Source organism: Oncorhynchus clarkii, unplaced genomic scaffold (genome assembly GCF_045791955.1).
Source record: "Oncorhynchus clarkii lewisi isolate Uvic-CL-2024 unplaced genomic scaffold, UVic_Ocla_1.0 unplaced_contig_14060_pilon_pilon, whole genome shotgun sequence".
Classification (NCBI taxonomy): Eukaryota; Metazoa; Chordata; class Actinopteri; order Salmoniformes; family Salmonidae; genus Oncorhynchus; species Oncorhynchus clarkii.
Window position 1 is genome coordinate 1 of NW_027258940.1, and position 25,915 is coordinate 25,915.

Sequence of the window (25,915 nt, forward strand, 5' to 3'; positions counted from 1 at the left end):
CATTAGTGCACACTTTAGCAAAACATTATGCAACAGAAAACAGACGTTTCTAATTGGACAAATTCAGGTCAGTACCTCCCTGTTCCGGTCCGTTTTCTTCGGTTTGGTGTCTAGTGAATAAGACCCTGCTGTTGCTCCAAGCCAACACCAACCCAGGATAAACTGGTATCCTGCCCTGTGTCTTCCTTCAGTTTGGATAAAATCACTGTAATAATCTCCATCCATCCACAGGGTGACCGCCAGTCACTGTCCCCTACAGTACGCTATGATACAAACCATATGCGTTCTTAACTAGGATCGATGTTGTTTCTTCAGAGCAACGCAGCCTTTAGTCTTTAAAATGTTGCTGCCGCTAGTTAGCATGGTAGCATTACATTGGCTTACTGTAGTTTGTTGGTGCAGGTGCTCGTGCAGGTCCCAGTGGTACATGTAAAGTTGCGAAAGTTTTGTTGTTATTTGTAAAAGGTAACTTCTTGTTGCTGGGAGCAACACCTTAGTTCACAGTAATGAGGACTGGTTAAAAGAACAAGAAAAACAAAAAGTCGCTGAGCAGAAGAGTTTCTGGAAGAAGGTAGAAAATCACCAAAAAAAGATGATTGTCGTGTGTGGTCATCTACACCCAGTCTCAAAATGGCTGCTGTGCCATTTTTTCCCCTCTCGCATTACATGACATAGATCCAGAAAAACTAGATGTGTAAATCTAGTAACACACAAGCAGCCAAAACAACATTTCTCTCGGACACACTCTCTCTGTGTGTGTGTGTGTGTGTGTGTGTACTACATGGCAGCAGGGGGCAGTATTCCCCTGTCTCTCAGGCGGTCTCTCATGGCGTTGAAGATACTGAGCTGCTGCTCTGGCTGCAGGACCAACAGCTGCTGTAACACCTTGCTGGGGTTGGGACCCCTGGAACACAGACATAACATTAACATATTATAATATAAACAGCTGCTGGGGTTGGGACCCCTGGAACACAGACATAACATTAACATATTATAATATAAACAGCTGCTGGGGTTGGGACCTCTGGAACACAGACATAACATTAACATAACATTAACATAACATTAACATATTATAATATAAACAGCTGCTAGGGTTGGGACCTCTGGAACACAGACATAACATTAACATAACATTAACATAACATTAACATATTATAATATAAACAGCTGCTAGGGTTGGGACCTCTGGAACACAGACATAACATTAACATAACATTAACATATTATAATATAAACAGCTGCTAGGGTTGGGACCCCTGGAACACAGACATAACATTAACATATTATAATATAAACAGCTGCTAGGGTTGGGACCCCTGGAACACAGACATAACATTAACATATTATAATATAAACAGCTGCTAGGGTTGGGACCCCTGGAACACAGACATAACATTAACATATTATAATATAAACAGCTACTAGGGTTGGGACCCCTGGAACACAGACATCACATGTCATTAATGCTTTTTGAAGTCAGTTTGGTTTCAGTTAGTTTTTTTTTATTTTAAGAATCCCAATTTATATTTCAATAATTTTTGGCAAACATTGAATGCTGTAACACAGAATAAAATAAAAGTCCCATCATGGTATAGTGACTGACCCATTACTGCTTATTAACATTACTTTAATACAATATTTCAGTGATTTTTTATTTATTTAACTAGGCAAGTCAGTTAAAGAACAAATTCTTATTTACAATGACGGCCTAGGAACAGTGGGTTAACTGCCTGTTCAGGGGCAGAACGACAGATTTGTACCTTGTCAGCTCGGGGATTTGCAACCTTCCGGTTACTAGTCCAACGCTCTAACCACTAGGCTACCCTGCCGCCCCGTTATGTTATGGCGTATATTACATTAGTTTTATTTGATTACTTTATTATTTCATTCCAAGTCATCATCTCATCTCTATAGAGCTGCTGTCTGACAAAAATCACTATTTTAGTAGTTCTTCACAGTAAATAAGGTATACTTTTATGACTGCTGAATGCCAACTATCAAATCACTTAGATCACATATTTTCAGGTAGCGATACCTCAAAGCAATTTGTCTCTATGTATCCCCTCTTGATTGTGCATTATTCTGTTCCTTATGTAGCAGGCGTGCAAAGGATTATGGTCATTGTAGTTAATAGTACAGAAAACGTGGTTAAAATTCGGTTAGGACATCTACTTTGTGCATGACACAAGTAATTTTTCCAACAATTGTTTACAGACAGATTATTTAACTTATAATTCACTGTATCACAATTCCAGTGGGTCAGAAGTTTACATAGACTAAGTTGACTGTGGCTTTAAACAGCTTGGAAAATTCCAGAAAATTATGTCTTGGCTTTAGAGGCTAATTGACATACTTTGAGTCAATTGGAGGTGTACCTGTGGATGTATTTCAAGGCCTACCTTCAAACTCTGTGCCTCTTTGCTTGACATCACGGGAAAATCAAAAGAAATCAGCCAAGACCTCCACAAGTCTGGTTCATCCTTGGGAGCAGTTTCAAAACGCCTGAAGGTACCATGTTCATCTGTACAAACAGTACGCAAGTATAAACACCATGGGACCACGCAGCTGTCATACCACTCAGAAAGGAGACGCGTTCTGTCTCCTAGAGATTAACGTACTTTGGTGAGAAAAGTGCAAATCAATACCAAAACAGCAGCAAAGGACCTTGAAGATGCTGGAGGAAACAGGTACAAAAGTATCTATATCCACAGTTAAATGAGTCCAATATCGACATAACCTGAAAGGCCACTCAGCAAGGAAGAAGGCACTGCTCCAAAACCGCCATAAAATAGCCAGACTACGGTTTGCACATGGGGACAAAGATTTTGGAGAAATGTACTCTGGTCTGATGAAACAAAAATAGAACAATTTGGCCATAATGACCATCGTTATGTTTGGAGGAAAAAGGGGGAAGCTTGCAGGCTGAAGAACACCATCCCAACCGTGAAGCACGGGGTGGCAGCATCATGTTGTGGGGGTGCTTTGCTGCAGGAGGGACTGGTGCACTTCACAAAATAGATGGCATCATGCGGAAAGAAAATTATGTGGATATATTGAAGCAACATCTCAAGACATCAGTGGTCGCAAATGGGTCTTCCAAATGGACAATGACCCCAAGCATACTTCCAAAGTTGTGGCAAAATGTCTTAAGGACAACAAAGTCAAGGTATAGGACTGGCCATAACAAAGCCCTGACCTCAATCCCATAGAAAATTTGTGGGCAGAACTGAAAAAGTGTGTGCGAGCAAGGAGGCCTACAAACCTGACTCCATTACACCAGCTCTGTCAGGAGGAATGGGCCAAAATTCACTCAACTTATTGTAGGAAGCTTGTGGAAGGCTACCCAAAACATTTGACCCAAGTTAAACAATTTAAAGGCAATGCTACTAAATACTAATTTAGTGTATGTAAACTTCTGACCCACTGGGAATGTGATGAAAGAAATACAAGCTGAAATAAATCACTCTCTCTACTATTATTCTGACATTTCACATTCTTAAAATAAAGTGGTGATCCTAAATGACCGAAGACAGGGAATTTGTACTAGGATTAAATGTCAGGAATTGTGAAAAACTGAGTTTAAATGTATTTGGCTAAGGTGTACGTAAACTTCTGACTTCAACTGTCTCCAAACAGTGCTCTGGCATAGCTACACAGTCATCTGGCATAAGGTTCTGGTGTTTTGAGGGATTGGTATGGGACACTGTCTGTAAGATATTTTATATTGATGCTTTGCTTTAGCAGTGATCTACCCTGAAGGAGCAGAGCTTATATCACCACGACTTGCATTATAAGCTGCGAGGGAATCCTCCTGGCTAGGTGAATGTGACGACCCTTACCTGATGATACTGGCTAGGTGAATGTGACGACCCTTACCTGATGATGCTGGCTAGGTGAATGTGACGACCCTTCCCTGATGATGCTGGCTAGGTGAATGTGACGACCCTTACCTGATGATGCTGGCTAGGTGAATGTGACGACCCTTACCTGATGATGCTGGCTAGGTGAATGTGACGACCCTTACCTGATGAGGCTGGCTAGGTGAATGTGACGACCCTTACCTGATGAGGCTGGCTAGGTGAATGTGACGACCCTTACCTGATGAGGCTGGCTAGGTGAATGTGACGACCCTTACCTGATGAGGCTGGCTAGGTGAATGTGACGACCCTTACCTGATGAGGCTGGCTAGGTGAATGTGACGACCCTTACCTGATGAGGCTGGCTAGGTGAATGTGACGACCCTTACCTGATGATGCTGGCTAGGTGAATGTGACGACCCTTACCTGATGATGCTGGCTAGGTAAATGTGACGACCCTTACCTGATGATGCTGGCTAGGTGAATGTGACGACCCTTACCTGATGATGCTGGCTAGGTGAATGTGACGACCCTTACCTGATGATGCTGGCTAGGTGAATGTGACGACCCTTACCTGATGATGCTGGCTAGGTGAATGTGACGACCCTTACCTGATGATGCTGGCTAGGTGAATGTGACGACCCTTACCTGATGATGCTGGCTAGGTGAATGTGACGACCCTTACCTGATGAAGCTGTGAACCATATGTGAACTGATTGCCCCCCATCTATCTTCAGAGCTCGTGCTGCTAGGCGACCTAAACTGGAACATGCTTAACACCCCAGCCATCCTACAATCTAAACTTGATGCCCTCAATCTCACACAAATTATCAATGAACCTACCAGGTACCTCCCCAAAGCCTTAAACACGGGCACCCTCATAGATATCATCCTAACCAACTTCCCCTCTAAATACACATCTGCTGTCTTCAACCAAGATCTCAGCGATCACTGCCTCATTGCCTGCATCCGTAATGGGTCAGCGGTCAAACGAACTCCTCTCATCACTGTAAAACGCTCCCTGAAACAATTCAGCGAGCAGGCCTTTCTAATCGACCTGGCCGGGGTATCCTGGAAGGATATTGACCTCATCCCGTCAGTAGAGGATGCCTGGATATTTTTTTAAAATGCCTTCCTAACCATCTTAAATAAACATGCCCCATTCAAGAAATTTAGAACCAGGAACAGATATAGCCCTTGGTTCTCCCCAGACCTGACTGCCCTTAACCAACACAAAAACATCCTATGGCGTTCTGCATTAGCATCGAACAGCCCCCGTGATATGCAGCTGTTCAGGGAAGCTAGAAACCACTACACACAGGCAGTTAGAAAAGCCAAGGCTAGCTTTTTCAAGCAGAAATTTGCTTCTTGCAACACTAACTCAAAAGAGTTCTGGGACACTGTAAAGTCCATGGAGAATAAGAACACCTCCTCCCAGCTGCCCACTGCACTGAAGATAGGAAACACTGTCACCACTGATAAATCCACCATAATTGAAAATTTCAATAAGCATTTTTCTACTGCTGGCCATGCTTTCCACCTGGCTACTCCTACCCCTGTCAACAGCACTGCACCCCCAACAGCAACTCGCCCAAGCCTTCCCCATTTCTCCTTCTCCCAAACCATTCAGCTGATGTTCTGAAAGAGCTGCAAAATCTGGACCCCTACAAATCAGCCGGGCTAGACAATCTGGACCCTTTCTTTCTAAAATTATCTGCCGAAATTGTTGCCACCCCTATTACTAGCCTGTTCAACCTCTCTTTCGTGTCGTCTGAGATTCCCAAAGATTGGAAAGCAGCTGCGGTCATCCCCCTCTTCAAAGGGGGGGACACTCTTGACCCAAACTGCTACAGACCTATATCTATCCTACCATGCCTTTCTAAGGTCTTCGAAAGCCAAGTCAACAAACAGATTACCGACCATTTCGAATCTCACCATACCTTCTCTGCTATGCAATCTGGTTTCAGAGCTGGTCATGGGTGCACCTCAGCCACGCTCAAGGTCCTAAACGATATCTTAACCGCCATCGATAAGAAACATTACTGTGCAGCCGTATTCATTGATCTGGCCAAGGCTTTCGACTCTGTCAATCACCACATCCTCATCGGCAGACTCAACAGCCTTGGTTTCTCAAATGATTGCCTCGCCTGGTTCACCAACTACTTCTCTGATAGAGTTCAGTGTGTCAAATCGGAGGGTCTGTTGTCCGGACCTCTGGCAGTTTCTATGGGGGTGCCACAGGGTTCAATTCTTGGACCGACTCTCTTCTCTGTATACATCAATGAGGTCGCTCTTGCTGCTGGTGAGTCTCTGATCCACCTCTACGCAGACGACACCATTCTGTATACTTCCGGCCCTTCTTTGGACACTGTGTTAACAACCCTCCAGGCAAGCTTCAATGCCATACAACTCTCCTTCCGTGGCCTCCAATTGCTCTTAAATACAAGTAAAACTAAATGCATGCTCTTCAACCGATCGCTACCTGCACCTACCCGCCTGTCCAACATCACTACTCTGGACGGCTCTGACTTAGAATACGTGGACAACTACAAATACTTAGGTGTCTGGTTAGACTGTAAACTCTCCTTCCAGACCCATATCAAACATCTCCAATCCAAAGTTAAATCTAGAATTGGCTTCCTATTTCGCAACAAAGCATCCTTCACTCATGCTGCCAAACATACCCTTGTAAAACTGACCATCCTACCAATCCTCGACTTTGGAGATGTCATTTACAAAATAGCCTCCAATACCCTACTCAACAAATTGGATGCAGTCTATCACAGTGCAATCCGTTTTGTCACCAAAGCCCCATATACTACCCACCATTGCGACCTGTACGCTCTCGTTGGCTGGCCCTCGCTTCATACTCGTCGCCAAACCCACTGGCTCCATGTCATCTACAAGACCCTGCTAGGTAAAGTCCCCCCTTATCTCAGCTCGCTGGTCACCATAGCATCTCCCACCTGTAGCACACGCTCCAGCAGGTATATCTCTCTAGCCACCCCCAAAACCAATTCTTTCTTTGGCCGCCTCTCTTTCCAGTTCTCTGCTGCCTATGACTGGAACGAACTACAAAAATCTCTGAAACTGGAAACACTTATCTCCCTCACTAGCTTTAAGCACCAACTGTCAGAGCAGCTCACAGATTACTGCACCTGTACATAGCCCACCTATAATTTAGCCCAAACAACTACCTCTTTCCCAACTGTATTTAATTAATTAATTTATTTTGCTCCTTTGCACCCCATTATTTTTATTTCTACTTTGCACATTCTTCCATTGCAAAACTACCATTCCAGTGTTTTACTTGCTATATTGTATTTACCTTGCCACCATGGCCTTTTTTGCCTTTACCTCCCTTCTCACCTCATTTGCTCACATTGTATATAGACTTGTTTATACTGTATTATTGACTGTATGTTTGTTTTACTCCATGTGTAGCTCTGTGTCGTTGTATCTGTCGAACTGCTTTGCTTTATCTTGGCCAGGTCGCAATTGTAAATGAGAACTTGTTCTCAACTTGCCTACCTGGTTAAATAAAGGTAAAATAAATAAGTAAAATAAATAAAGCTGGCTAGGTTAAAGTGACGACCCTTACCTGATGAAGCTGGCTATGTAAACGTGAGTGAAGGTAGCCATCAGATACTGACAGTCGAAGCGATCCATGATGCCCCCGTGACCAGGGATGGTGTCTGCAAAATCCTGACAGGAGAGAGAGAAGTTTTTAAAGAGAAGGACCTGAGAGCGAGCGAGAGATAGATACGTTTTTAGTGGAGTTTGGAGTGTGACTGTTTGAGGTTGTGAACAGGTATCTTTTATACTGATAACAAGTTCAAACAGGTGCCATTAATACAGGTAACGAGTGGAGGACAGAGGATCCTCTTAAAGAAGAAGTTACAGGTCTGTGAGAGCCAGAAATCTTGCTTGTTTGTAGGTGACCAAATACTTATTTTCCACCATCATTTGCAAATAAATTCATAAAAAATCCTACAATGTGATTTTCTGGATTTTTTTTTCTCATTTTGTCTGTCATAGTTGAAGTGTACCTATGATGAAAATTACAGGCCTCTCTCATCTTTTTAAGTGGGAGAACTTGCACAATTGGTGGCTGACTAAATACTTTTTTGCCCCACTGTAAGTTATTACAGAGAAGGTCCTGAGAGCGAGCGAGAGCGAGAGATAGATAAGTTATTACAGAGAAATCACAGATTGTGTCTTTAAGGTATCCATGGAGATCACCCTACGCCAGCCTGTGTGTGTTCTCTCACTTTGATCTGGAACGCTCGCTTGAAGCCGCTGGCGAAGAATCCTCCAAAGGGCCCAATCAGAGAGGCGAAGGTGGAGAGCACCACACTGTGGATCTGATACGGGTACAGGTTCACTGTTTTCTGTAGAGACGGACACACACACGTTGTTTAGGGTTTCCGATTGGACTCACTAAAACAAGTACCACTATGTATTGGGAATCAGCTAATTAGTAAATGTTCTGAACAACATGGTAAATACAACTCAGTATTGACCATGTCTAGAACACACAAACACAACTCAGTATTGACCATGTTTAGAACACACAACAACTCAGTATTGACCATGTCTAGAACACACAACAACAACTCAGTATTGACCATGTCTAGAACACACAACAACAACTCAGTATTGACCATGTCTAGAACACACAACAACAACTCAGTATTGACCATGTCTAGAACACACAACAACACTCTACTCTCTGTCTGTCTCCCATGCTCAACAGACCAGTAACAGACCAGTCTGCCTGTCTAGAACACACAACAACAGACTCTCTCTCTCTGTCTCCCATCCTCACCAGACCAGTAACAGACCAGTCTGCCTGTTTAGAACACACGACAACAGACTCTCTCTGTCTCCCATCCTCAACAGACTAGTAACAGACTCTCTCTCTGTCTCCCATCCTCAACAGACCAGTAACAGACTCTCTCTCTGTCTCCCATCCTCAACAGACCAGTAACAGACTCTCTCTCTGTCTCCCATCCTCACCAGACCAGTAACAGACTCTCTCTCTGTCTCCCATCCTTACCAGACCAGTAACAGACTCTCTCTCTGGCATCCTCACCAGACCAGTAACAGACTCTCTCTCTGTCTCCCATCCTCAACAGACCAGTAACAGACTCTCTCTCTGTCTCCCATCCTCACCAGACCAGTAACAGACTCTCTCTCTCTCTCTCTCTCTCGGTCTCGCATCCTCACCAGACCAGTCTGCCTATTAATGTCTAAGCCATCTAGGAGCACATGAAACCATATTTTGAATTCTTCAACTGGGGATTTCTAGGAACGTTTCAGGAATTTCCTTACCCATGTGAGGATGTTCTGGACAGCGAAGGGAAATGTGTACTGTTGCATCACAAAAATGTCAGAGGGTTCACAGTCCGCGGTGAAACGGTTGGTCTCGCTGTTGTACTCCACAGGACATACAAAGTACTGGAACTGAGCTAGCAGGTAGGCCAGCTAGGAGAAACACAGCAGAGGATCATCAATGAGGATGGGCACTTTATTTCCGTGCTCTAAATGTAAAAAGGTACGACCACTATCATCGTAACTTTACTGCGCTGTAGTACTCACTACGAAGCCACAGACCAGGGTCCCGAAGAAGCCTCCTATAAACCCCTCCCACGTCTTCTTAGGAGACAGCTGTAAGAAAATTAAAATAAATATACATTTCATTTGGAACGTGTTAGGCCCAATTATTTCTCTATATGTATTTTAAAATTCATGAAATATTTATATATATTTTTCATTGCAATTCCACTTCCTGAATTGGGAGTATAGAAACTGAATTGAGAGTTGAGTGGAGACAGATACAATAACAGCGTTTCACACAGGGGATGACATAGCGTTTCACACAGGGGATGACATAGCGTTTCTTACAGGGGACGACATAGCGTTTCACACAGGGGATGACATAGAGTTTCACACAGGGAATGACATAGCATTTCACACAGGGGATGACATAGCGTTTCACACAGGGGATGACATAGCGTTTCACACAGGGGATGACAGTATCCAGCCTGTCCTGGCCTTACCTCAGTGTGCCAACCCTAACCCCAAGCCACATGTGACTCATCTTCACTGGGAAAGAAGAAGGTCATCTATCTGTCCTACAGCCATACTGAGAATCTCTGTCTGTTTCTCATTGTGTGTGTGTGTGTGTGCGCGTGCGTGTGCGCGTGCGTGTATGTGTGCGTGCGTGCGTGTATGTGTGCGTGTATGTGTGCGTGTGTGTGTGGAGGGGTTGGGTTTAAGCAAAAAAAGACTCATTGCAAGAATGTCCAATAAAGTATTCTTCTTCCTGGTTTTAGGAGCTCCTCTTCTCTTCGTGGATGGACTGGGATTAGAGTGGAATTGGGCCCAAAGTAACCCTGGTACAAACACGTCATATATTTAAGCAATAGGGAATCTCGGGGCTTTGTGGTATTATATGGCCAATATATCACGGCTAAGGGCTGTTCTTGGCACGACGCAACACGGAGTCCCGGGATACAGCCATCAGCCGTGGTATATTGGCCATATACCGCAAAGTCCCCAGATGCCTTATTGCTATTATAAACTGGCTACCAACCTAATTACAGCAGTACAAGGAAATGCTCTGTCACACCCGTGGCATACGGTCTGATATACCAACGGCTGTCAGCCAATCAGCATTCAGTGCTCAAACCACCCAGTTTATAATATATATATAATATAAGTGTACCTTAATGAGTGGCGTTCTGCCAAAGAAGAAACCAAACAGGTAGGCCATGATGTCATTGCATATCACTATGGAGATGGGGACGATGAACCTGGAAAACAACATTCAAGATGTAAACATTGTCAAAGATTTGAAAAAACTGTTTACCGGTTATAGACACCGCTTACATACAGATTCAATATACCGTAACATACAGTGCCTTGCGAAAGTATTTGGCCCCCTTGAACTTTGTGACCTTTTGCCACATTTCAGGCTTCAAACGTAAAGATATAAAACTGTATTTTTTTGTGAAGAATCAACAACAAGTGAGACACAATCATGAAGTGGAACGACATTTATTGGATATTTCAAACTTTTTTAACAAATCAAAAACTGAAAAATTGGGCGTGCAAAATTATTCAGCCCCTTTACTTTCAGTGCAGCAAACTCTCTCCATAAGTTCAGTGAGGATCTCTGAATGATCCAATGTTGACCTAAATGACTAATGAGGATAAATACAATCCACCTGTGTGTAATCAAGTCTCCGTATAAATGCACCTGCACTGTGATAGTCTCAGAGGTCCGTTAAAAGCGCAGAGAGCATCATGAAGAACAAGGAACACACAAGGCAGGTCCGAGATACTGTTGTGAAGAAGTTTAAAGCCGGATTTGGATACAAAAATATTTCCCAAGCTTTAAACATCCCAAGGAGCACTGTGCAAGCGATAATATTGAAATGGAAGGAGTATCAGACCACTGAAAATCGACCAAGACCTGGCCGTCCCTCTAAACTTTCAGCTCATACAAGGAGAAGACTGATCAGAGATGCAGCCAAGAGGCCCATGATCACTCTGGATGAGTGGGAGACTGTCCATAGGACAACAATCAGTCGTATATTGCACAAATCTGGCCTTTATGGAAGAGTGGCAAGAAGAAAGCCATTTCTTAAAGATATCCATAAAAAGTGCTGTGGAAAGAACTGAAAACTGCTGTTCACAAATGCTCTCCATCCAACCTCACTGAGCTCGAGCTGTTTTGCAAGGAGGAGTGGGAAAAAATGTCAGTCTCTCGATGTGCAAAACTGATAGAGACATACCCCAAGCGACTTAACAGCTGTAATCGCAGCAAAAGGTGGCGCTGCAAAGTATTAACTTAAGGGGGCTGAATAATTTTGCACGCCCAATTTTTCAGTTTTTGATTTGTTAAAAAAAGTTTGAAATATCCAATAAATGTCGTTACACTTCATGATTGTCCCACTTGTTGTTGATTCTTCACAAAAAAATACAGTTTTATGTCTTTATGTTTGAAGCCTGAAATGTGGCAAAAGGTCGCAAAGTTCAAGGGGGCCGAATACTTTCGCAAGGCACTGTACCTGGTAAGCTACCGTCCTACCGTAACATACCTGGTAAGCTACCCCCCTACCGTAACATACCTGGTAAGCTACCCCCCTACCGTAACATACCTGGTAAGCTACCGTAACATACCTGGTAAGCTACCATAACATACCCGGTAAGCTACCGTAACATACCCGGTAAGCTACCGTAACATACCCGGTAAGCTACCGTCCTACCGTAACATACCCGGTAAGCTACCCCCCTACCGCACCATACCTGGTAGACTACCGCCCGACCGCACCATACCTGGTAGACTACCGCCCTACCGCAACATAGCTGGTAGTCTACCGCCCTACCGCAACATAGCTGGTAGTCTACCGCCCTACCGCAACATAGCTGGTAGTCTACCGCCCTACCGCAACATACCTGGTAGTCTACCGCTCTATCGCAACATACCTGGTAGTCTACCGCAACATACCTGGTAGTCTACCGTAACATACCCAGTAGACTACCGCCCTACCGTAACATACCCGTTAGACTACCGTCCTACCGTAACATACCCGGTAGACTACCGTCCTACCGTAACATACCCGGTAGACTACCGTCCTACCGTAACATACCCGGTAGACTACCGTCCTACCGTAACATACCCGGTAGACTACCGTCCTACCGTAACATACCCGGTAGGCTACCGTCCTACCGTAACATACCCGGTAGACTACCGTCATACCGTAACATACCCGGTAGACTACCGTCCTACCGTAACATACCCGGTAGACTACCGTCCTACCGTAACATACCCGGTAGACTACCGCCCTACCGTAACATACCCGGTAAGCTACCGTAACATACCCGGTAAGCTACCGTCCTACCGTAACATACCCGGTAGTCTACCGTAACATACCCGGTAGACTACCGCCCTACTGTAACATACCCGGTAGACTACCGCCCTACCGTAACATACCTGGTAGACTACCGTCCTACCGTAACATACCTGGTAGACTACCGCCCTACCGTAACATACCTGGTAAGCTACCATAACATACCCGGTAAGCTACCGTAACATACCCGGTAAGCTACCGTCCTACCGTAACATACCCGGTAAGCTACCCCCCTACCACTCTACCGGAACATACCTGGTAGTCTACCACCCTACCGCAACATACCTGGTAGACTACCACCCTACCGCAACATACCTGGTAGACTACCACCCTACCGCAACATACCTGGTAGTCTACCGCACCATAACTGGTAGTCTACCGCTCTACCGCAACATACCTGGTAGTCTACCACCCGACCGCAACATACCTGGTAGTCTACCACCCGACCGCAACATACCTGGTAGTCTACCGCCCTACCGCAACATAGCTGGTAGTCTACCGCTCTATCGCAACATACCTGGTAGTCTACCGTAACATACCCAGTAGACTACCGTCCTACCGTAACATACCCGGTAGACTACCGTCCTACCGTAACATACCCGGTAGACTACCGTCCTACCGTAACATACCCGGTAGACTACCGTCCTACCGTAACATACCCGGTAGGCTACCGTCCTACCGTAACATACCCGGTAGGCTACCGTCCTACCGTAACATACCCGGTAGACTACCGTCCTACCGTAACATAACCGGTAGACTACCGTCCTACCGTAATATAACCGGTAGACTACCGTCCTACCGTAACATACCTGGTAGTCTACCGTAACATACCCGGTAGACTACCGCCCTACCGTAACATACCCGGTAGACTACCGCCCTAGCGTAACATACCCGGTAGACTACCGCCCTACCGTAACATACCCGGTAGACTACCGTCCTACCGTAACATACCTGGTAGACTACCGCCCTACCGTAACATACCTGGTAGACTACCGCCCTACCGTAACATACCTGGTAGACTACCGTCCTACCGTAACATACCTGGTAGACTACCGCCCTACCGTAACATACCTGGTAGACTACCGTCCTACCGTAACATACCTGGTAGACTACCGCCCTACCGTAACATACCTGGTAGACTACCGCCCTACCGTAACATACCCGGTAGACTACCGCCCTACCGTAACATACCCGGTAGACTACTGCTTTAAAACTGCAACATCTTTACAAAATGTGTAGAATTTCAGGAAATAAGCTTTAAAACGTGCAACATTCTCTTCACCAACAAGATCGGTTTGAACCGTTTGTGTCATGAACAGTGGCATGAGAGGGGGGGGGGGGGGGGGGGGGGGTGTTCCCCATATGCTGGAAGGGCCCCCCCTGAGTGAAAAAGTTTAGGAACCCCTGATCTAGGGTTAATGTTCGATGAAAATGACCTTTCAAACGTTATATGCAAGTGACTTAATGCCGATGGTAATACGGATAATATTGTTGAAATTCTGCTTTCACCAACCATCGGAATTGGTTAAAAAATAATAATAATAATTATGCATGTGATCATATTAGGCGATAATTAAGAGAAGTGATGGTGTCTGGAGGAAATGATCTCAAAGGCTTCACCATGACAACATCATGAAGTACAGCCACATTGTCTAGGTGTCTGAAACGTGCCATAGAGTTCACAGCTGGCAACATCATGAAGTACAGCCACATTGTCTAGGTGTCTGAAACGTGCCATAGAGTTCACAGCTGGCAACATCATGAAGTACAGCCACATTGTCTAGGTGTCTGAAACGTGCCATAGAGTTCACAGCTGGCAACATCATGAAGTACAGCCACATTGTCTAGTTGTCTGAAACGTGCCATAGAGTTCACAGCTGGCAACATTATGAAGTACAGCCACATTGTCTAGGTGTCTGAAACGTGCCATAGAGTTCACAGCTGGCAACATTATGAAGTACAGCCACATTGTCTAGGTGTCTGAAACGTGCCATAGAGTTCACAGCTGGCAACATTATGAAGTACAGCCACATTGTCTAGGTGTCTGAAACGTGCCATAGAGTTCACAGCTGGCAATGCCTCATCGCGGTTGGTGGGGTATAACCAACGTCAATGAGCGTCATCACCATCTTCCTTAAACTGCCGTTTAACCAGTTGAGATAAACTTAATGAGTCGATTTTACTCCTGGATTAGAGTTAGTGCGGGCAGTGTTTTAACGTCACACTAAAACCTACTCTGGGCTGAGAGATTATTTAGGATTAAAGCAGGATTCTTAGGACCTTTTCTGAGACGTTTCTGTGTGGATACGGGCCCGGGTCTGTCTGGGCGCGAGGTTTCTTTGTGGATACGGGCCCTGGTCTGTCTGGGCGCAACGTTTCTGTGTAGATACGGGCCCTGGTCTGTCTGGGCGCGAGGTTTCTTTGTGGATACGGGCCCTGGTCTGTCTGGGCGCAACGTTTCCTTGTGGATACGGGCTCTGGTCTGTCTGGGGGCGATGTTTCTTTGTGGATATTGGCCCTGGTCTGTCTGGGCGAGACGTTTCTGTGTGGATACGGGCCCTGGTCTGTCTGGGCGAGACGTTTCTGTGTGGATACGGGCCCTGGTCTGTCTGGGCGAGATGTTTCTTTGTGGATACGGGCCCTGGTCTGTCTGGGCGCGACGTTTCCTTGTGGATACGGGCTCTGGTCTGTCTGGGCGAGACGTTTCTGTGTGGATACGGGCCCTGGTCTGTCTGGGCGAGACGTTTCTGTGTGGATACGGGCCCTGGTCTGTCTGGGCGAGATGTTTCTTTGTGGATACGGGCCCTGGTCTGTCTGGGCGAGACGTTTCCTTGTGGATACGGGCTCTGGTCTGTCTGGGGGCGATGTTTCTTTGTGGATATTGGCCCTGGTCTGTCTGGGCGAGACATTTCTGTGTGGATACGGGCCCTGGTCTGTCTGGGCGAGACATTTCTGTGTGGATACGGGCCCTGGTCTGTCTGGGCGAGATGTTTCTTTGTGGATACGGGCCCTGGTCTGTCTGGGCGCGACGTTTCTTTGTGGATACGGGCTCTGGTCTGTCTGGGGGCGATGTTTCTTTGTGGATATTGGCCCTGGTCTGTCTGGGGGCGATGTTTCTTTGTGGATATTGGCCCTGGTCTGTCTGGGCGAGACGTTTCTGTGTGGATACGGGCCCTGGTCTGTCTGGGCGAGACGTTTCTGTGTGGATACGGGCTCTGGTCTGTCTGGGGGCGATGTTTCTTTGTGGATATTGGCCCTGGTCTGTCTGGGCGAGACGTTTCTGTGTGGATACGGGCCCTGGTCTGTCTGGGCGAGACGTTTCTGTGTGGATACGGGCCCTGGTCTGTCTGGGCGAGATGTTTCTTTGTGGATACGGGCCCTGGTCTGTCTGGGCGCGACGTTTCCTTGTGGATACGGGCTCTGGTCTGTCTGGGGGCGATGTTTCTTTGTGGATATTGGCCCTGGTCTGTCTGGGCGAGACGTTTCTGTGTGGATACGGGCCCTGGTCTGTCTGGGCGAGACGTTTCTGTGTGGATACGGGCCCTGGTCTGTCTGGGCGAGACGTTTCTGTGTGGATACGGGCTCTGGGCGAGACATTTCTGTGTGGATACGGGCCCTGGTCTGTCTGGGCGAGATGTTTCTTTGTGACCAGAAACACTGATGCTTTGTCAAGACTCTACGCTGACCTTTTTAACAAGGAGCATGTGACCTAAGTTGGAAAATGTAGGCGCACAATGACAAATATTTGGCGTAATAAAGCTAGAATCTGGTGCACTGGGGCTCCTAAATAAAAATGTCAGGTCGCACAGCAAAACATTTTGTGAGTAAAAGGATCGCACTGTAGAGCCCTGTGTGCGTGCGTGTTTCTTACCAGATCATTCCTTCAAACAGGTTCTGAATGACTAGGTGAGACTGTGTAACCACGATCAGGAGGGTTACATGGGTCCACGCAAACTGGAGGGGCAAACCACACACACACACACACACACACACACACACACACACACACACACACACACACACACACACACACACACACACACACACACACACACACACACACACACACACACACACACACACACACACACACGTTAGTGGTGGGGAATATGGAATGAGCACAGAGAGAAGTATATTCAGTTCACTACTACTGACATCTACCACATCAATGACACAATGCTAGGCGGATGAAGATGCCTTTAACAAAGCAGGCTAGCAATGTGTGTGTGTTAGTGTGTGAGACATTTTTAATGGAGACATTAAAATACAACATATTTGTGGAGGTGTGTGTGTGTGTGTGAGGGGAGAAAAACAAGCTATGCTGTAATCTAGAATGTTCTCTTGGGCCAGACCTAGTATAGTACAGCTGGTTCTTCTGGCTGTAATCTAGAATGTTCTCTTGGGCCAGACCTAGTATAGTACAGCTGGTTCTACTGGCTGTAATCTAGAATGTTCTCTTGGGCCAGACCTAGTATAGTACAGCTGGTTCTACTGGCTGTAATCTAGAATGTTCACTTGGGCCAGACCTAGTATAGTACAGCTGGTTCTACTGGCTGTAATCTAGAATGTTCTCTTGGGCCAGACCTAGTATAGTACAGCTGGTTCTACTGGCTGTAATCTAGAATGTTCTTTTGGGCCAGACCTAGCATAGTACAGCTGGTTCTACTGGCTGTAATCTAGAATGTTCTTTTGGGCCAGACCTAGCATAGTACAGCTGGTTCTACTGGCTGTAATCTAGAATGTTCTCTTGGGCCAGACCTAGTAGAGTACAGCTGGTTCTACTGGCTGTAATCTAGAATGTTCTCTTGGGCCAGACCTAGTATAGTACAGCTGGTTCTACTGGCTGTAATCTAGAATGTTCTCTTGGGCCAGACCTAGTATAGTACAGCTGGTTCTACTGGCTGTAATCTAGAATGTTCTCTTGGGCCAGACCTAGTAGAGTACAGCTGGTTCTACTGGCTGTAATCTAGAATGTTCTCTTGGGCCAGACCTAGTATGGTACAGCTGGTTCTACTGGCTGTAATCTAGAATGTTCTCTTGGGCCAGACCTAGTATAGTACAGCTGGTTCTACTGGCTGTAATCTAGAATGTTCTCTTGGGCCAGACCTAGTATAGTACAGCTGGTTCTACTGGCTACGTTTCAAACAACATTCCTACTCCCTATGTAGTCAACTACTTTTTAATAAACCCTAACAAAAAAAGAGTGGTAAAACATAGTGCACTACGTTGGGAATAGTGTGCCATTTGTGTCGTAGCCTGGGAGTAGGCTAGCCTGGTTACCATTCTGTTTGTGCCATCATGTCACTCCATACCATATATACAAGGAAGTGGAATGTTAGCACAAACCGTTCTGGTGCCCAGGCTATGCAGTACGGTGGATGGTATGCAGTGTGGTGGATGGTATGCAGTGTGGTGGATGGTATGCAGTGTGGTGGATGGTATGCAGTGTGGTGGATGGTATGCAGTACAGTGGATGGTATGCAGTGTGCAGTATGGTGGATGGTATGCAGTGTGGTATACAGTATAGTGGATGGTATGCAGTGTGATATACAGTATGGTGGATGGTATGCAGCGTGGTATACAGTATGGTATGCAGTGTGGTATACAGTATGGTGGATGGTATGCAGTGTGGTATACAGTATGGTGGATGGTATGCAGTGTGGTATACAGTATGGTGGATGGTATGCAGTGTGGTATACAGTATGGTGGATGGTATGCAGTGTGGTGGATGGTATGCAGTGTGGTGGATGGTATGCAGTGTGGTGGATGGTATGCAGTGTGGTGGATGGTATGCAGTGTGATATACAGTATGGTGGATGGTATGCAGCGTGGTATACAGTATGGTATGCAGTGTGGTATACAGTATGGTGGATGGTATGCAGTGTGGTATACAGTATGGTGGATGGTATGCAGGGTGGTATACAGTATGGTGGATGGTATGCAGTGTGGTATACAGTATGGTGGATGGTATGCAGTGTGATATACAGTATGGTGGATGGTATGCAGTGTGGTATACAGTATGGTGGATGGTATGCAGTGTGGTATACAGTATGGTGGATGGTATGCAGTGTGATATACAGTATGGTGGATGGTATGCAGTGTGGTATACAGTATGGTGGATGGTATGCAGTGTGGAATACAGTATGGTGGATGGTATGCAGTGTGGTGGATGGTATGCAGTGTGGTGGATGGTATGCAGTGTGGTGGATGGTATGCAGTGTGGTGGATGGTATGCAGTGTGCAGTACGGTGGATGGTATGCATTGTGGTATACAGTATAGTGGATGGTATGCAGTGTGGTATACAGTATGGTGGACGGTATGCAGTGTGGTATACAGTATAGTGGACGGTATGCAGTGTGGTATACAGTATAGTGGATGGTATGCAGCGTGGTATACAGTATAGTGGATGGTATGCAGTGTGGTATACAGTATAGTGGATGGTATGCAGTGTGGTATACAGTATAGTGGATGGTATGCAGTGTGATATACAGTATGGTGGATGGTATGCAGTGTGGTATACAGTATGGTATGCAGTGTGGTATACAGTATGGTGGATGGTATGCAGTGTGGTATACAGTATGGTGGATGGTATGCAGTGTGATATACAGTATGGTGGATGGTATGCAGTGTGGTATACAGTATGGTGGATGGTATGCAGTGTGGTATACAGTATGGTGGATGGTATGCAGTGTGGTGGATGGTATGCAGTGTGGTGGATGGTATGCAGTGTGGTGGATGGTATGCAGTGTGCAGTACGGTGGATGGTATGCAGTGTGGTATACAGTATAGTGGATGGTATGCAGTGTGGTATACAGTATGGTGGACGGTATGCAGTGTGGTATACAGTATAGCGGACGGTATGCAGTGTGGTATACAGTATAGCGGACGGTATGCAGTGTGGTATACAGTATAGCGGACGGTATGCAGTGTGGTATACAGTATAGCGGATGGTATGCAGTGTGGTATACAGTATAGTGGATGGTATGCAGCGTGGTATACAGTATAGTGGATGGTATGCAGCGTGGTATACAGTATAGTGGATGGTATGCAGTGTGGTATACAGTATAGTGGATGGTATGCAGCGTGGTATACAGTATAGTGGATGGTATGCAGTGTGGTATACAGTATAGTGGATGGTATGCAGTGTGGTATACAGTATAGTGGATGGTATGCAGCGTGGTATACAGTATAGTGGATGGTATGCAGTGTGGTATACAGTATAGTGGATGGTATGCAGTGTGGTATACAGTATGGTGGATGGTATGCAGTGTGATATACAGTATGGTGGATGGTATGCAGCGTGGTATACAGTATGGTATGCAGTGTGGTATACAGTATGGTGGATGGTATGCAGTGTGGTATACATTATGGTGGATGGTATGCAGTGTGGTATACAGTGTGGTGGATGGTATGCAGTGTGGTATACAGTATGGTGGATGGTATGCAGTGTGGTATACAGTATGGTGGATGGTATGCAGGGTGGTATACAGTATGGTGGATGGTATGCAGGGTGGTATACAGTATGGTGGATGGTATGCAGTGTGGTATACAGTATGGTGGATGGTATGCAGTGTGATATACAGTATGGTGGATGGTATGCAGTGTGGTATACAGTATGGTGGATGGTATGCAGTGTGGTATACAGTATGGTGGATGGTATGCAGTGTGATATACAGTATGGTGGATGGTATGCAGTGTGGTATACAGTATGGTGGATGGTATGCAGTGTTGAATACAGTATGGTGGATGGTATGCAGTGTGGTATACAGTATGGGGATGGTATGCAGTGTGCAGTATGGTGGTGGTTAGTCAGTGGTATCCAGGGTTACTTGGCTCATACACACCATATAAAACTGCAGGCGGTAATGTTTCTTCACTAGACTCAGAACAAACATGCAGAAACCTGTGAAAAATCAAATAACATGCGATCAGTTTCTCTGTACAAGGTGGGGGGGGCATCATCATCATCATCACATCCATATAGTGCCGAGCCGTATGACCATTGTTACACTGAGTTGTCAAGACAGAACCACCCGACGTGGATCCAGGCTAATAGAACTATATAATTTGTGCTGAAGGCGTCGGTTAAAACGTTCATTAATACAAGTAACGAGTGGAGGACAGAGGAGCCTCTTAAAGAAGAAGTTAGAGGTCTGTGAGAGCCAGAAATCTTACTTGTTTGTAGGTGACCAAATACTTATTTTCCACCATAATTTGCAAATAAATTCATAAAAAAATCCTACAATGTGATTTTCTGGATTTTTTTTCCTAATTTTGTCTGTCATAGTTGAGGTGTACCTATGATGAATTACAGGCCTCTCTCATCTTTTTAAGTGGGACAACTTGCACAATTGGTGGCTGACTAAATACTTTTTGCCCCACTGTGTGTGTGTGTGTATATATATATATAAATAAATAAATAAAACACTTACGTCTATACATATCTGTTGTACTGTGGCTATATAGATAACATGTTGCATTAGCTGAATACTCGATTCTGATTGGTGTAGAGAGTTTTGTCGATTTTCTGATACACAACAAACATGATAAAATGGCTACGAAGACGCCGTTATTCTCTACGTTAAATGTTAGAGGGTTTCCTATATGGAAAATATATGCACAAAAAATGTATGGAAAAAGTCCTGCTAAATGGCATAGACAGTGTATTCAGAAAGTATTCAGACCCCTTCCCCTTTTCCACATTTTGTCACGTTACAGCCTTATTCTAAAATGGATTAAATAAAATGTTCCTCAACAATCTATACACAGTCCCCCATAATGACAGAGTGAAAACAGGTTTAGACATTTTTTTGGCAAATTTAGGTTGAAGGAATTGTCCGTAGCGCACCGAGACAGGATTGCATCGAGGCACAGATCTGGGGAAGGGTATCAAAAAATGTCTGCAACATTGAAGGTCCCTAAGAACACAGTAGCCTCCATCATTATCAAATGTAAGAAGTTTGGAAGCACCAAGACTCTTACTAGAGCTGGCCAAACTGAGCAATCAGGGGTGGAGAAGGGCCTTCGTCAGGGAGGATACCAAGAACCCGATGGTCACTCTGAATGAGCTCCAGGGTTCCTCTGTGGAGATGGTTGTCCTTTTGGAAGGTTCTCCCATCTCTGCAGCACTCCACCAATCAGGCCTTTATGGTAGAGTGGTCAGACGGAAGCCACTCCTCAGTAAAAGGCACATGACAAGCCGCTTGGAGTTTGCCAAAAGGCACCTAAAAGGACTCAGACCATAAGGAAAAATATTTTCTGGTTTGATGAAAACAAGATTGAACTCTTTGGCCTGAATGCCAAGCGTCACGTCTGGAGGAAACCTGGAACCATCCCTACGGTGAAGCATGGTGGTGGCAGCATCATGCTGTGGAAATGTTTTTCAGCGGCAGAGACTTGGAGACTAGTCTGTATCGAGGGAAAGATGAACAGAGCTAAGTACAGAGAGATCCTTGATGAAAATCTGCTCCAGAGTGCTCAGCACCTCAGAATGGGGAAAAGGTTCACCTTCCAACAGGACAATGACCCTAAGCACACAGCCAAGACAACGCAGGAGTTTTCTTGGCTGTGACCTGATTGTCCTTGAGTTGCCCAGCCAGAGCCCGGACTTGAACCCGATCGAACATCTCTGGAGAGACCTGAAAAAAGCTGTGCAGCAACGCTCCCCATCCAACCTGACAGAGTTTGAGAGGATCTGCAGAGAGGAATGTGAGAAACTCCCCAAATACAGGTGTGCCAAGCTTGTAGCATCACACCCAAGAAGACTCAAGGCTGTAATCACTGCCAAAGGTGCTTCAACACAGTACTGAGTAAAGGGTCTGAATACTTATGTAAATGCAATATTATTTTTATACTTTTGCAAATTTATATATATATTAAAAAAAAACGTTTTTGCTTTGTCATTATGGGGTATTGTGATGTCATTATGGGGTATTGTGATGTCATTATGGGGTATTGTGATGTCATTATGGGGTATTGTGTGTAGATTGATGAGGGAGGGGGGGGGGACAATTGAACCCATTTTAGAATAAGACTAACGTGGAAAAATACACAAGGGGTCTGAATACTTTCCTAATGAACCGTCGTCTTCTTCTTCTGTATTAAACACAGCACATGCTGTATCGATGGCTGTGTTTCCGCTGTGTTCCACCGAGGCTCACCTGCCAGGTAGAGAGTGAAGGAGATGAAGCGGTGGTATCGGACCAGGAACTGGAGTGAATCCTCTCTCTGAACCAACGCACCAAAGTACTCCGCCAACGTCTCACCGTAGAAGAAATAATTCACACAAATCAGGAAGTACCTGGAAGACAAACAAACAAAGATGGATACTGTGAATATGTAGTTCTCTCTTTAAATGCGTGTGTGTGTTTTGCATCACATAGGCCTTATTTATTCAGTATCAATCAGTTCAACACAAATCAAAAAGTAACCTAAAGTTCCTGGAAAAACAGAGGAAGGATATTGTAATCCTTCCATTGGTTTAATGTGTGTTTTTTACCTCACATATTTGTTGGGTATCAAGGTTAGAGTTTGGTTGTGTGAGTGATAAGGTTTGGTTGAGAGGGCTTCGTTGCAGTGGCCTTTGTTCAGGGTTGGCTTGATTGGTGTGTGAGTGTGTGTTGTGTGCCAAGGTTATTATGGTAAACTGAAACTAAAATTAGAAACTATTTTGTAAACAAATAAAATAAGACAAATATTTTAAAAACAAAACAATGTGCACAAAAGCTGCTCTGCTGTACAGAAATGTAAAACTCAAAAGGGGAGAGGGCCACTCCATAATCACACTATTACCTGCAGAGTAACACTAGGCAGCATTTTAGACAGAGGCAGAGCAGAGAGTGGGACGTGAGGAAGAGAGAGAGACTGTAGGGAAAGAGAGAGAACATTGGGAAACATAACAGAGAGCGAGCGAGAGACCGTTGATAAACAGAAAGAGAGAGAAACAGTAGAAAAAACAGAGAGCGAGCGAGAGAGGGTAGGGAACCGGAAAAGAGAGAGAGAGGGTAGGGAACCGGAAAAGAGAGAGAGAGGGTAGGGAACCGGAAAAGAGAGAGAGGGTAGGGAACCAGAAAGAGAGAGAGGGTAGGGACCGTAGGGAACCAGAAAGAGAGAGAGGGTAGGGACCGTAGGGAACCAGAAAGAGAGAGAGGGTAGGGACCGTAGGGAACCAGAAAGAGAGAGAGGGTAGGGACCGTAGGGAACCAGAAAGAGAGAGAGGGTAGGGACCGTAGGGAACCAGAAAGAGAGAGAGGGTAGGGACCGTAGGGAACCAGAAAGAGAGAGATGGGTGAAATAGAGGGGGGAAAGAGACCTACTAAATGTAACCTTTAGATGTTTAAACCTCCTTTAAAGGCTGTGTGTTACAGGAGAGATCGAGATACACTGAACAACAATATAAAGTCGGTTGATCTCATGTTTCATGAGCTGAAATAAAATATCCCAGAAATGTTCCATAAGCAACAAAAACAGCTTATTTCTCTCAAATTTTGCACACAAATTTGTTTACATCCCTGTTAGTGAGCATTTCTCCTTTGCCAAGAAAATCCATCCACCTGACAGGTGTGGCATATCAATAAGCTGATTAAACAGCATGATCATTACACAGGTGCACCTTGTGCTGGAGACAATAAAAGGTCACTCTAAAATGTATAGTTTGGTCACACAACACAATGCCACTGATGTCTTGAGGGAGCGTGCAATTGGCATGCTGACTGCAGGAATGTCCATCAGAGCTGTTGCCAGAGAACTGAATGTTGGTCACTGGCCTCGCTGTAGTCGTGTGCTCTTCACGGATGATTCCCGGTTTCAACTGTACCGGCCAGATGGCAGACAGCGTGTATGGCATTGTGTGGGCGAACGGTTTACTGATGTTAACGTTGTGAACAGAGTGCCCCATGGTGGTGGTGGGGTTATGGTATGAGCAGGCATAAGCTACGGACAACGAACACAATTGCATTTAAATCAATGGAAATTTGAATGCACAGAGATACCATGATGAGATCCTGAGGCCCATTGTCGTGCCATTCATCTGCCTCCATCACCTCATGTTTCAGCATGATAATGCACGGCCACATGTCGCAAGGATCTGTACACAATTCCTGGAATCTGAAAATGTCCCAGTTCTTCCGTGGCCTGCATACTCACCAGACATGTCACCCATTGAGCATGTTTGGGATGCTCTGGATAAACGTGTACAACAGCATGTTCCAGTTCCCATCAATATCCAGCAACTTCGCACAACCATTGAAGAGGAGTGGAACAATATTCCACAGGCCACAGTCAACAGCCTGATCAACTCTATGTGAAGGAGATGTGTCACGCTGAATGAGGCAAATGGTCACACCAGATACTGACTGGTTTTCTGATCCACGCCCCTATCTTTTTAAAGGTATCTGTGACCAAAAGATACATATCTGTATTCCCAGTCATGTGAAATCCATAGATTAGGGCCTAATGAATTTGTTTCAATTGGACTGATTTCCTTAAATGAACTGTAACTCAGTAAAATCTTTGAAATTGTTGTATGTTGCATTTATATTTTTCTTCAGTGTAGATACAATGTCCTCACCAGCTGAGTGTCCTGAACCAGGGAAGCTCGTAGGAATGGTAGACTCTGTAGCCGATATCTATGATCTCCTGAAAACACTTGATCTGGATGGTCATCACCTACCAAGGAGAGAGAATCACATGGAGTTACCCCTGGTTACCACCTACCCACCCAGGAGAAGTTACCACTGGTTACCACCTACCCACCCAGGAAGAGTTACCACTGGTTACCACCTACCTACCCAGGAAGAGTTACCCCTGGTTACCACCAACATACCCAGGAAGAGTTACCCCTGGTTACCACCTACCTACCCAGGAAGATTTACCACCTACCTACCCAGGAGGAGTTACCACCTACCTACCCATGAAGAGTTACCACCTACCCACCCAGGGGGAGTTACCACCTACCCACCCAGGGGGAGTTACCACCTACCCACCCAGGGGGAGTTACCACCTACCCACCCAGGGGGAGTTACCACCTACCCACCCAGGGGGAGTTACCACCTACCCACCCAGGGGGAGTTACCACCTACCCACCCAGGGGGAGTTACCACCTACCCACCCAGGGGGAGTTACCACCTACCCAC

General features: G+C 45.5%; 1 protein-coding gene across 1 annotated transcript in view; it reads right to left on the reverse strand.

Moving 5' to 3' along the window:
• Window positions 1-754: 754 nt before the first annotated feature.
• The window catches only part of LOC139399215 (phosphatidate cytidylyltransferase 2-like), a 32,685-nt gene continuing 7,524 nt past the window's right edge, over window positions 755-25,915 (reverse strand). Inside the window, exons 4-13 of the mRNA XM_071144729.1 lie at window positions 25,351-25,448; window positions 22,943-23,082; window positions 20,627-20,685; window positions 16,653-16,735; window positions 10,591-10,678; window positions 9,462-9,530; window positions 9,195-9,347; window positions 8,132-8,251; window positions 7,462-7,565; window positions 755-904 (exon numbers count right to left, since the gene is read on the reverse strand). Of these exons, the coding sequence (XP_071000830.1) occupies window positions 778-904; window positions 7,462-7,565; window positions 8,132-8,251; window positions 9,195-9,347; window positions 9,462-9,530; window positions 10,591-10,678; window positions 16,653-16,735; window positions 20,627-20,685; window positions 22,943-23,082; window positions 25,351-25,448 (1,041 nt within the window). The 3' untranslated portion in view covers window positions 755-777. The remainder of the gene's footprint in view (window positions 905-7,461; window positions 7,566-8,131; window positions 8,252-9,194; window positions 9,348-9,461; window positions 9,531-10,590; window positions 10,679-16,652; window positions 16,736-20,626; window positions 20,686-22,942; window positions 23,083-25,350; window positions 25,449-25,915) is intronic.